At 29.9% G+C, this 14,612-nt stretch overlaps 1 protein-coding gene across 46 annotated transcripts in view; it reads left to right on the top strand.

The window, feature by feature from the left end:
* The window catches only part of LOC145284881 (CLIP-associating protein 1-B-like), a 450,911-nt gene that overhangs the window by 143,554 nt on the left and 292,745 nt on the right, over positions 1-14,612 (top strand). For all 46 annotated transcript variants that reach the window (XM_080133909.1, XM_080133914.1, XM_080133920.1 and 43 more), the window contains exons 6-8: positions 96-187; positions 9,613-9,688; positions 12,207-12,304. In XM_080133909.1, the coding sequence (XP_079990035.1) occupies positions 96-187; positions 9,613-9,688; positions 12,207-12,304 (266 nt within the window). The remainder of the gene's footprint in view (positions 1-95; positions 188-9,612; positions 9,689-12,206; positions 12,305-14,612) is intronic.

Genomic DNA, 14,612 nt, shown 5'->3' on the forward strand with positions numbered 1-14,612 from the left:
CAAATAATCTATGTAATTTTTACAGTAAAAATATATGAAAATTATCAAATTTTAATTAACTCCAACCAAAAATTCTTTTCTTTTTTTTATTTCAGTATGTTTTTGAGCGAATGACAAGTGCCTTCACACATAAGTTGTGGCATGTGAGAGAAGGAATTCTAGTATGTTTACAGAACACGATCAACACGTAAGTACAACTGGATTCAATTTTTATTTAATTTAAAAAATTTTGATTATTATTTAAAATCTGACCTTTTTTGATTACATGTCTGTGCCTTGTCTTTTCAGTTCTGATGATCAAATTTGATCCAAAAATTTATTATAAAAGTTATCTCAAATTAACTATTTGTCTGCAATGGATTGAGAAAGTATTATGTTAATTTTATTCAAAATTGACATGTAGATAGGCAGGAAGTCTTATCAGAGTCCCTGTAAAGTTAACTAGGTATTTTGAAGGTCACTAGGAGAAGTGGGTGGAGTAAAGAAGTCATTTCCCATGGAAGTATGCTTCCAATCAAAAGATTTTATTAGAAACAGAAAACAAAGAAGTAACCCTAAAAATGTGGGACAGGATGGCATAAGCACTTACTATGATTTTATTATAAAACTAGCAGGACTATTCGATATTGCCTGGGGAAATTGAAAACAAAATAGCTAAACGTGTAACATTTGTAAAAAAAATTGCTCTTTCCCTGTTTATCACTCACTCTTGCCACTGGTTCAATATAATAAAAAGAAAAGAAGAAAAATATCAAGTTTCAGTGTTTTAGAAAAACATCAGCAGCAAGGATGAAATAGACACACACAACACATTAAATTGACCCCAAGGGAATGAATATTAGAGTACTTAAAAATATATATATTTATAACCAGGTCAGGTTCACACTGAATCAGATGAGTTCATGCTTGCAATGTGTGTATGTATATATAGATATACATATGGGAGCTTTCTTCAATCTTGACAGACTATGGTCACCCACTTTAATAGTGTCTGTGCATGGATTTTTTTTTTTTTTTTTACAGGAGTTGCACAATTTCCAACCACACCAATTCTGAGTTGGTGTTGTTAAATATCAGTGGCAAGCGAGATTCAGGACGATTGGAAACAATGTCAAGATAAGCACATACAGCACCTAGAATTCTCAGTTGGTACTAGCCTGGCTCAACGTTGCTTAACTTTGGTGATCTGACGAGAATCTGTGTGTCAAAGTGATTATGCCATGTATACACGCACACAGTCATCATTTATCAAGACCCAAAGGCTACTTAAGGATAACAATTAAGTTTGATGGGTGAAACACTTAGCAGATTAGTCACAATTGTTGTAACTGGTCAGAAAGTGATTATTTTAAGAGGATGGCTCAACAAGAATTTGTTTATATCAGACTTGTGTTCCACAAGTGCACAGTTCCACTTAGTTCTATGTACGTAGAGAAAAAGGAAATTTATTGAGAGTGGTTGTAGCTAGATGAGGTTTTGTTGTGAATGTTGAAAGATTGAAGCTTAGTTGAAAACTTGTCATGAAAATGAGTTTTGTGTAATTTTCACTTTAAACAGCCCCCCCCCCCTCCCGCCCTCTTCTCTAAAGATGCACAGAATTATGTCATTATAATAGATGGCATCTGTTTTCAATAAACCCTTGATAAATATAACATTTAAAAGACTTTTCCTTGTCCTTTTGACTCTGTTGTAATACCGCACTTCACTTTTCTGTCCTTGGTTAGTGAAGGAGATATCAAGGCTAAGGCAATTTTTATTTTGTTCTAATCCAGGGTGACTCTTTGAAGAGCTGGACCTCTCCATACACACACTAAAAACTGACTTTGTGTTTGACTCTACTCTCACAGGAAAAAGTAAATAGGAACGTTTAAAACTATAGAATTGAGATGAAATGACAACAGACAGAAAAAGTTGCAAGTCATCCACAAAATCTCTAATCTCCAAGCATAAGACAAAATTATGCATATAAATAAAATTTGTTTTTTGTACAGAATTCCCCTTTTATTAATAATAAAAAATAATAAAAATCTATTGTATGTACCCATGGTGAAGCAAAAATATCATATTCCAAAAATCATGTAACTTGATCAAAAGGTACCTCCAACGCGCACCACAGTTTTAACCCCTCCTGTATGTAACACGACGTAACTGTAATTAATTTATCATCCTAACTTTTTTTATTATTTAAAAGAAGCTTCAAATAAACTGCTAATATTAAAAAAATTTTTTTACAGCTTACAAAAATAATGAGAATGCGAGACAAAAATCGTCTTTACATTATCGACGCATTAAAACAACATTCCTATGTAGTAACGTGTTTTAAGGCGTTGACACCTATGTTTTAAAAATCTAGCAAAAATCAAATAATCATATTTACCTGAAATTTTCGATATTTATTCATTATTAAATAAACTTGCATATTAAAAGTAGGTTTCGTTAAATATATTAGAGAATTTTTTTTTTTTAGGTGTTCTACCCCATATTTCATGTTACGAAAACTGAAAAAAATAAATGTAGGTCGATAAAAATTTCAACATTTTTTAAAGCTGGAAAGATCAAATAAATAAAAAATATAGTTATATATATATATATATATATATATATATATATATATATATATATAAAAGCCCATTTTTTTCACTTACCTCAAAGTTGTAAATAAAATTCTACACAAAATCATTAATATTATGTTAAAAAAAATAAAATGAACAATTTTTCTTGATTTTTTTTTTTTTTTTTTGCGGTAACATAATTATTTGAATTAACAACAAAAAAACGAATTCTAAAAAATAATTATTTTTAAAAAGCTTTAAATGATATTAAATTCAAATATTATGCGATATGAAGTTTAAATCGATTTTTTATATAACAGGTTTCCAATATTAAAAAAATATGTTCATATAATATAATATGACTCTTGAGATATTAAAAATTGCAAAAGAAAAATCGACCAAAAAAATTTGTTTCGATTTGATTATTTAAAATGACAGAGGTTGAAATCAAAATTTGCGCTTTTTTTCCAAAATCTACGGAAGCCTGTAAGGACAAGCATTTGTAGATACATGTATCAACAGAACAGGTTAAAATTAATTTTATCGTCTGTCTAGTTCGTTATTAAAAATCTATTTGCTTTACAAAAGGTAAGTCTTATATTATTTTTTTATACATTTTTATTGTTCATTTTTTTTATTGTATATTTTTATTCAGAAATTTCTGATAAATTTATCGTTTAATGTATAAATTTTGAATTCTTTGCGAGCTTTTTTCTTATATCTCTAAATCATTAACACGGACTAGTTGTTTTTTATAATATATGAGAAATTTTTTGTGAACTTATGCACTTATTTTACCGTTCTAAAATAATAACGATAGTAAAATAATGTTATTTGCAAATAAATTTTATAGTCCTAATGCTCTTCCATAGAAATTACAATAAACACAAAGTGATGACGTCATGTTTTTTTGTTTAGTTTGATGATGTTGTACACAACATTTTGGAGGTACCTATTGATCAAATAGCTTTATTTTTATAAAGAAAACCTTTTTGAAGTGACTAATGGGAATTCATAGGCATTACAACATAATTTTAGTAAGTATGAATTATCTTGCAATGTTTCTGGATATTTTTTTCAAAATGCTGGGTGAGGCAGTCACTCCCCAGATACTCATAAAATTTAATTTTCTTATTTAAAAATAAAACTAAATAAAAATAAACTCCTTGATTACTTACATGATTTTTGGAATATGATCTTTTCATTCTGACACAGGTATGTACATTATACAGATATTTAAAAAAATTTTTATTTTTTAATATAGGTGGAATTCTGGACGAGATCGTAAAATTAAGTAAACACTTGTTGGATATTCTAAGATAACTTAAAAAAAAAAAAAAGGCTAAAAATTATTAAGAAATGAGTGATAAGAAATTGCTTTTTGGTAACACTAGCTTTTTATGCTAGATAAACATTTTGAAAATTGTGCTACATTATGAAAGAATAATTTATTTATTCCTCTTTAAAAAAATTGTACTTGTTTTCTTTCATATTTATAAATTGTTCATTAATTTTGGACAGTCCGATTTTTTTTGTACTCTTTAAATACCATTAGCAATAATCAATACTTTTGATATATTAAAACACCATTGAAATGGTATTGATTTTTTTTTTTTTATGCACCACAAATTTACCTGCATTGTATGAAGAGTTTCTTAAAATTTAATTATACCTCAATCAATTGGAAGTATGATGCAGAAAAATTATTTGAGTATTACGATTGCATCATGCTTAGCAAACTAGACAAATCACGTTTTAATCAGAATAATGTATTGATAACAGATCAGCATAAATATTGTTCCGAGTTACTACTTTAATTAATTTTTTTATCTGGCAACCTTCCCTTATTATTCTTACAAAAAAAAAAATGACCTCCTCCTCCTCCCTTCTCTCTCCCTCCTCATATTTGATCAATAACTATATGTAAAAAAATGTAGATAAAAATTTTTTTTTTTTTGTTGATGAAATAAGACAAATATTTGTTCATTTTCAATTGCTTTCATCAATTTTCATATTTAATCCTCTGTTGGACAGTTTTTGTTTTGGTTATTAATATTTTAGGGAGTAGAATCTGAATTTAAAAAAGTTGCAACTTTTTGGGGATATCTTAATCTGGGAAAATTTGTGCCTATTTTCCAATGCTAAAAATGATATTCTCTCTCTCTTTTTTTTAAAACTTTATTTCCTATTGCTGATACTCCTGATAAAGATTATTTTTATTTTTAACAGTAAAACTAAAATCTATAGATAAGCTCCCTCACCCCGAGTAATTTTTACATTTACAAAAAATATATACATATATGGGTTTTAAGGTAATCTGGAGGGGGGGGGGATTACTAGCTAAACATTGAAAAATCTTAAAGCAATTGAAATTGGTAATTTAGACTAGATTCAGTAATTGTTTTGGAATTGGAAGAAAAATATTGGAATACTATCAAAATCCGCATCCTATCTGTTCTGGCCAGCTTGTTATTGTTAGCGGTTAGAATACATAAGAAATATACCACAATTATTAATGATAATTTGTTTCTTTAGAAAATTCAGTTCTTTCTGCGGGAAAAATCTTGCATATAAACTAAAATAAATGCCTTTCTTACATAATTTTTTTTTCTACTAGGAGAGTAATATATATATATATATATATATATATATTCAGGTTTCAGATGTTCAAAAGTAGGGACTAACGAATACAACAAGGTTGTTAGATAGTGCTTGATAACAAGAGCAAAATATTTATTATTTATTTGAGGGTAAACAGTTACATTTGGTCACTACAAACAGCCGTCTGTTTCAGTCAATGAGACTTCGTCAGGCAACCCTGAACCATTCGACGCCATAGAAAAAAAAATGTAAAATGTAACTGTTTACCCTTGAATAAATAATATATGTATATATATATATATATATATATATATTTTAATATGTAAACAAAAATTTATAAAAACCAAGACATTTGCAAAATATGCAACATTTTGTTTATATTTCTGCAACATAAAAACTGCATATATTATAAAGCATGCAAATTTTTATTTTATCACAGAATACTTTTATTCAATTGATTAATTTGTGAAATGAAAACCATTAAATTTAAAAAAATAAATATTTCAAAGATCAAAATGTATCTGTTCTGTTTTTGATTGGAGAAGGCTAAATCCTCTTTAACTTAAGCAATTTTTATATTTGTCCAATCCAGCAATCTCCTCTTGAGAACTGGATTTTCTTTTCATTTAATAACATTAAATCTTTTCCAACTTCCCCTGACACATACACATGGGCTTCACATAAACTTGTAACTCGATTTCTCTATTTTTTTGCCTCGTCATGGGGACAGTTACACACAGATTATAATGCAAGGAAAATCTAGTTCTCCAAAAAGGATTAAAATAAAAAAAGAATTTTATTTAAAGGGAGACAATTCATTTTTTTTTTTTTTTTTTTTTTGAGATTGTCATGAAAAATAGTTTGTTATATGCAGTTCCCAAAATTTTTATAAGCTATGAATGGTAAAACTCAGTGAATAAATAAACTATATTTAATAATGAAACTAAGGTAGTTGGTTGATTGTATTTGTATCCATTTTCTGTAAATTATTTTTTACATGATATTACTTTTCTGTTGAATCCTAAGATACTTAGTTCAAGGTTAATATTAAAACAAGAAAAAGATTTCTGTTAATATTTAATTGTATAAATATCTACATAGATTAATATCATTTTCTATAATATATATCTACACATCATTAAATTGCTGAGGATATAGATTGTTGCTAGTTAAAAGGATAATAAAAATAGTATAATTTAATCACTGTAGTGTAATACATGTATGGTTGTAGTTAAACACTTATAGCAAGAGCAATAATTGACAAAGGCTAAATTTAAAAAAGCAAAAAAAAAAAAAAACTATTTTTGTACCTCACACACAAAACAAAAACCAACTCTCCTATATCTCTCTCTCACACACGCACACACACGCATATATATATATATAAACCAGCAGGAAGACTCGGCATTGCGCAGGATTGCAACTATGTACTTTTAACTATTTTCATAACACCATATTACTTTGTTTTAACTGTCTTCTCCCATTTTGCTACTACCTATATTCATAGGAATCTGAATTAATGTCTTATATATATATGATTTAAATTTCGTTAAAATCAGATATACATAGTTGTAAGTTTTCTGGAAGTTCTGTCCTCCCATAGGTTACTCTAAGGTATGAGGGGAGGAATGTAGATATTCGGCACATAGAAGGTAATGTAGACATTTGGATACCACTTCCATTGTCTTCCCTTTAGAATTTTATACATATGATATAAAATGTCAGTAAAATTTGAAGTTTTAAAGAAGACCCCCACACCAATTTTTTTTTTTTATTTTTTATTTTTTTTAAAGTTAGGAAGACACTTGGAGATTCAAAACCACTTACATTGTCTTTCCTAAAAAAATTAGAGGTTTTAAGAGTTATAACCTTATAGCCGTAGCTAAAGTCGCCTTCAAGAGACTGTCATCAATCATTACTAACAGAAACATTAAAATAGACACTAAATTCAGAATACTCTGAACATATATATGGTCTGTTCTTTTATACGGTTGTGAGTGGTGGACAATCACCAACAGCACGAAGAAGTGACTGAAACTTTGTTCCTGAGGAGAATTTTGAAGATATCCTGGACAGGAAAGAAAACAAATCAAAGGGTATTAGAAATGGCAAACACAGAATGGTATCTAATAAGAATAAAAGTTCAAAAAAGAAAGATAAAGTTCATATGCCATATCTACAGAAAAAGCGGAATAGAGCAGATTAGTTTGACAGGGAAGATTGTCGGTAGAAGGAGCAGAGAATGACAGTGAGAAACGTATGTTGACAGTCCGAACACCTAGGCAACATCAAAAATGAACAACAATGAATTTGTGAATGCCTCAAGGGAGAGAGATAGATGGAGAGCCGTAACCGTCGATGCTTGTATCAGGCAGGACTACATGAATAAATGAATTAATTCCCTTATAGCCTCCTTAAGAGTGCACTTAGATATTTAGAAACACTTTTACATTTTATGTACATTCTCTAACCTTTCTATCAGAAACACACAAGCATCACACATACACATATATTCACAGAACTCCAAAGTGCTATGTAATTTTCAACATCAGCAAGTATAGCCTTTGTCTAAGATTTAAAATTCTAAATAATTTACTTAAAAATAATACAATAAAATAATACAATAAAATTCTAAATAATTTAATTTACAATAACATTCTAAATAATTTACTTAAAAATAATACAATAAAAACAAATTGAGTTCTTTATTTGTGGAGTTTCAATTTTGAAATGGGAACAAACAATAATAATGATACTTTAGATGAAACAAAACACCCTAGGATTTATTACAATATAATTTTGAACAAAAAAGTCTTTAATTAAAAAAATTTTAAATCACAAATTTTAAGTTGTAAGTGAAGTTAATTTTGTGAGGTTACATTGTCAAATAATAAAAAAACAAAAAACAAAAAAGAAAACAGTGAAAATTTAACATTGAAATGCGATTCTGACTAGTTTGGGCTCATATTTATATGTACTAAGATGTATAGGATAGAAATATTTTTGTTTTGCTGTTGTCCAGCATTCAACCTAGGCAGGTTGAACTGGCTTCCTTTGAAGGAGAAAGTTTTTAAGGGAATATTAAACTCACCTGTAGGATAGAAATGCATGTCCAATGATAGAATTTACTGTGAAATTGCAGTAAAGTGTTAAAATAAATCTTTTAAATATTTATTTTTATATTAGTTAAAGTTCCTGTCTCTGTATTTGTTCACGATAACAAACAGTGGGTGTACCTCTGAAATTAAAGATAATGATTTACATAAATATATTCAAATAAATGTCACATATTTACACTTGATCCCACATAATCAATGTTAAGGACATCCTTCGATCCCATCCCAAAAATTAAATATTGTAAAAATATAAAAAAAATAAAGTTGAAAATAATGATGTGGCATCTGTTGACATGCTATGCAATTAGAATCATAAAAGTCACTTTTACTAATGACCTTCGAAAACTCTTTGTAGGGTAATTAATCTTAGAGGAGGAAGGATTCTGAAATAACACCTTCCACTTGACATGTGGCCCTGTGCTTACCTAGTGGAGAGAACGTGTCTTGTTTTCCACAATTCATGGTTCACTGTAATTAAGTTCAGCTGTTAAGTTTGTTTTGTTCATGCAAGGCATTCATTTGATGGAACATGAGTATACCCCCCCCCACCACCACCACCATATGTATCTGCATACAGGGAAAGTATGCCAAATTGCTAACATCAGTATTTCATATATATACAGTGATACCTTGGTTGTCAAACGTTTCGGTGGTCGAACAACTCTGTGTTCGAACCAAAAGTTGGAGATTTTCTTGTCTCGGTAGTCGAACAAAATTTTGGACTTCAAACCGCTGGCTTCATTTTGAATGTAAACAAGCAGCAATGTTCCTCTATATACTTTTGAAGTGTAGTGTGACGACCCAACCCTACTCCGCCAACGTTGCCACGTGAGCCTGAACTTTGCAACAAGAGTTATATTTAGAACAGTGTCATCGCAACCTCTTTGACTGTCTAGATGATGTCTGAATTCTTTTTAGCACATTAGCGTGGCACCAGAACCACACAATTCGATTGGTTGCCCCCTTTTTTGTTTGGGATGACAAAGGACCTTGAGGTGTCAAATTATGTTTCAGTTAATTTAAAGGGGAAATATCATTTTGGTTGTCTAACATTTTGGTGTTCGAACAAACATCTGGAACGAATTATGGTTGAGTACCGAGGTACCACTGTATGTATGTGTGTCTATATATATATATATAGTTATAAAGAGAGAGATCGAGATCGAGATCACCCCCCCCCTTTTTTTTTTTAAACATCTTATTTTCTCATAAATATTCAATAATTATTGATTTCTTATTTATTTTTATTTTTTATTTGCATAAAAGTTATTTTCACTTTTGAATGATTTTTAAGAGGTTTCCTTTTATATATCCTAATATATATATATATTTTTTTTTTGTAGATATGGTGCCCGTAGTCTTCAACTTAACAAAGCTGTCCCCTCTATTATTAAATTATTGGAGGATCAAAATGCCCAAGTAAGTATTTATTTTAAGGAATTATGAAGAAAATACCGACTTTCCTCCCCTTATATGATGATCTCTCCCAACTGCCATATCAACAACTACAATGCAAGACTTGAAGAGTATGGTGATAGTATGAATACAGATGACCATTTTCCGTATACAAACTAGTTATCCAACTCGTAATTATCTATTGCATTGTTCACTTATAGTAATGATTTGTATTGTGTGTTGGCTGTTTGAATTATTAATGTTTTGATGATAATATTACAAATGGGATATTTTAATTTTTATTCATTTGCTTTTACTTAGGTCAAATCCTTTTACACGGTTTAAAGATATTTTAGGATTCATTTATTGACAAACTATTATCGTCATAGAAATGTATAAATAACATGAAGTCTCAGAAATATTATTTGATACAACCTTAATCAGGGTTAAGTTCACAACCATAATGTCATGTTACTTGCGAGTGAATGCTGGATTTCCACGGATTTGTCCCTTCTGAGAATGGAGGGAAATTTCACGGCTATGATTCAGTGAATGTGTTGGGTGTGTCTTTAAAATCGTTCTGACTCCTTACTTTTGAGACTGAAGATACTCATACTGTAGTCGTCTCTTCATTGCAACTGCTTAAATTAATATGGACATGTTAAATGAAGCTCTGGTTTGATAAACAGATATACACACTTATGAAGAGGATGTCGGCATATAGCTATTAATGCCTTACAGAAAATTTATCCCTGAAGACAGTACATGTGCATATGTGTGTAGCACATGGATGACAGAGTAGTGGAAGAAATGGAAATATTCACTATCGACTTGACATAAACATTTTATTTACAAAGGAGCAATACATGGAATGACGCAAATTACATTTAACAGTTTTAGTCAGATATTATTTAGAATTTGTGTGTCACAATTATCATGGACAGAAGTAACCCGGATTCAAGGTAAGTCCTTTAATGACAACTGCCAGCATCTCTAGTACATATAAGTTAAGAGGGGAGGCAACTCTGCACGGAACAAAAGGAATTTGATAGTTACTCCTATTATCTTAACACATACATTTCAATTGAGGGTAATTGAGGAAAAGGCAACCCGAGCAAAACTTGACCCTTAGCCTTTCAGCTATGATCAAAGTATCTTTGATACTATGTTTCTCTCTGCTCCATTTGTGGTCGGTGTAGGAGAAGCCATTTTTAGAAAGTCCATTTCTGTTTTTGCCCCTCTCCAGAGTGCTCCTTTGGTGAACTGGATTTTTCCTTAATTGGAAACCTACTAGGGCTCTATGGACAAATTTACTTTCAATTAACCTTTGACAACTAAATACTTTGGTTTACTAGCCAAATAGAAAAGTTACTAGGCAAACCCACATGATTTTTCGAATATGACATCTTCGTTCCGTGACGAGTACATACAGCATAAAGATTTTTCTGTATTGTTTTTTATTGTCTAAATAAATGTAATTCAAAATAGGCACTGAATTTTATGTTGCGACTTGAAGATATAAACATTCAAATTTTATGTTAAGACTTGAAGGTATAAACATTCAAATTTCTCTAGAGATTTTTTAACCAGCTTTTCTTTAAAAAAAAAAAAAAGAAAAAAAAAGCATATTGTTCTGGTAAACCTTTTATTGTTTAAATAATTTGATTTTTTTTAATTTAAAATAAAAAAATAAGTAAAGGTTGAAAAGACATTTTTCACTCACTTGGAAGATTGTTGGTGAAAATTAAAAAAACACAATCGCCAATAGATAAGTTTTATTATTTCTAGTTGCCACTTGCAAAAATCACTCGCAAAAGTGACTTTCACTCACAATGTAAAGCCAGTTAAAGAGAATTTCTTTGTTTTTTTTGTTTTCAATCTCAACAAATTGCCTTTGAATTTCATGGGTAATTTATCATCTATTAAAAGTAGATATTCTGATGTGTCAGTCCTGTTTTGAAATAAAAAAGCTATTTCAAACTTAATTATGACAAACAAAATTTTATTACAAAATGAAATCTGACAGATGGACTGAGCTTCTACTTATAATGTGTAGACATAAAAAATGTTATTCAAAGCTTAAGTGTGACAATTGAATTAAAACTCTATTTTTAAACTAAGCCTAACAGACTGGCAAACGCTATTTCAGAATTAAGTTTGACAGACTTTGGGAAACGCTGTCTCAGAATTCAACCCAACAGATTTTGAAAAACACTATTTCAGAATTAAGCTTGCTGGACCGTGGGAAATGCTATTTTGGAATTAAGCAAGACCACTTGACAAAGCTTTTCATTTATGTTTGTTTCACCCCCAAATCAGAATTTTTTTAAAGATAATTATGATGTTCTTGTATTAAATATTCCGTCCCATTTTCTCATTTTTGTAAAATCAATTTATTAAAAATAAGAAGTCTTTGTTTTCGATTTTAACTAAAAACTGTGTTTGATAAATCGCTGTATATTTATCCTTTTGTGAAATTTTTATGTAAGATTTCAAAAATAATTTGTTTGCACATCTTAACATTTTTTTTTTAACTTTTAAGGTACGCGATGCTTCCATGAATACTCTGGTGGAGATTTACCGTCATGTTGGCGAGCGAGTTCGTAGTGACTTGGCTAAGAAGGATTTGCCTGCTGGAAAGTAAGTAAAGATTCTTACTTATTGACTTCATTGTTGCTTTATATCCGTTTACAATTCTTTATAAGTTTGTTACAAAGATTAGTCGAAGAGTTTAGATGATAGAAAACAAGATCACAATTCAAGGTTAAAACAAGCAACAATGCTTTACTTTGAGGTTTTATTGACCCCTGGCTGCTACATCATATGACACACTTGCAAATCAGAAAAAACCTATCTTCCAACTTAATACAAATTTCATCAACTCTAAGGTCTCATCTGTCTCTGAGACTAGAGAAACATAACCAACTCCCCTGCTTGTCTTATATATTTGTTTGGTGCAAAATATATATATATATATATATGATATATATATATATCACTTGGACGACAATTCAAGCTTACTCAAGATTTACTGGCATTTAGATTTAGTGTCAATCAGTAATTGCTGTAACATAGAGATTTTATTTACAAACAATATCACAAGATAAAAACAACACATAATATAAGATAAATCCAAAATAAGCCACAATAAAGTAGGATTTCAATTATTGTGCTCCTCCAAACTCTAAATCTGTTAATAACTATATTGGTTGCACTACAACTACCATAGACTACTATCTTACTAACCATTTAACACTACCATCATTCATTCATAAATAAATATGCTTACATGGAAATGGTTGTCAATTTATGAAGTCTCCATAAATAAGGCTAAAAATATTAGCTATCACAGTTTTTCCTTTCAGTAAAGTCACACCAGCCTAACTGTTTTTGGTAGTCAAACATGCAAGTATGTAAATATAGTTAACATTCTTTATTGTTGAGAAAAATTAATAAATCAATGGTAATGCTAGAATGTTAAATTTGTAGTCAAACATACTCGGACCAAGAGAGACGACCATTAACCAGTTGTTCAAAAGTTTCACTTACAAGACTAAAAAAGTCTTTTTGACCTTCGGACTGGAGTCAGTTTAGTATCTGTCCTTTCTTATGTTAATGGAGAAATCCTTTTAAACTGAGATAATTTTTACTTCCCTCCCAATCCAGTTTGCTTTTTTCAAGGAAGATGAATTTTCCTTCACATTACAAACCTACTTTGTATCAAATTGTCTTTGTGGAAGAATAGTAAATAGGGACTATAGGTTGACCATGTCATGTCCATCATTTTTAATAAAGTGTATGTAATATATGTATACTGGATTTTTTAGCCTGTTAAAAACAGGCAAAAGTTGCAGCCTGTTTACTTAGAGTGCTTTTAGCCAAATTGATGGTTGAATAAGGTTAAATTTGTGTTCCTATTTTGCAATAAATACTAATCACAATTAATCTATATCTGTGCATCAGACGAATACCATAATACTTAGTTCACTCCACCTTATCATAACAAAAGTACAAAATTTCAGCCAGATTAGCTCAATAGTTTCCAAAAAAAAGTTGAATGAACAAACAAACTAAGATAAATAGAATAGAGATTACTATACAGTGAAATTTGAATTAGACATTGATACCAATGGTGATTTTATATTATAGATGTGAAATCTGGCATGTTGATTTTGGAATGCCACATGAACCACATTTGCCAGTCTATTATCTAATGGTGAACAATTTGATATAACCGTAATCTTTACAGAATTGAGAAAAAAAGTTCAAAAAGTTATATTGTGGAAATTTTGATAAGTCAAAATCTATTTATCTGACCAAGCTGAAATTTTGCATGGTGATTAGTTATCAAAGAACATTAGACCCATACATCAAACCTGGAAAATCTGTAGTTGAAATTTTGATTCTGACCAAACTTGCCTGTTTCCCACCTGACTACAACTTGGACGTCTTCAAGTTCAACATAAACAAACTCCTGACAAACCGCCCCCTTAAGTAAGACACTCTATCAAAACCCCCAATACTAATGATTACTACAATACTATCTCATTGATTACTGTACACGCAATAACCCTTATCCCTGAGTGGCCTTCGGGCCTTGATAAGTGGTGACCTCCATGTAAAAAAAAAACAAAAAAACTTTCAATATGGTTCGTGTAATGATGAACAGAAACAAACTTATCACCAAGTGATTTGCATCTTTTATTTTGACCTTTGACTTATACATGGTGTTGCAAAAATGTAGAAGTGTATTCAGATTTAGAATGACGATAAAGCCTTTTTATGAACAAAGTGAAATAGAATAGCCTTGAATACAGAAGATAAATGTAATTGAAGAATCATGTTCCCAATAGTTCAAAGTGATGACCATTATTGTTCAAATAATGTTAAGTTAAAGGGTGAGTACATTTTTTAGATACCCTGTATATCCTAAAATAAAATCAGTTCA

Source organism: Euprymna scolopes, chromosome 9, assembly GCF_053919585.1.
Source record: "Euprymna scolopes isolate OS-2025 chromosome 9, ASM5391958v1, whole genome shotgun sequence".
Taxonomy (NCBI): domain Eukaryota; kingdom Metazoa; phylum Mollusca; class Cephalopoda; order Sepiida; family Sepiolidae; genus Euprymna; species Euprymna scolopes.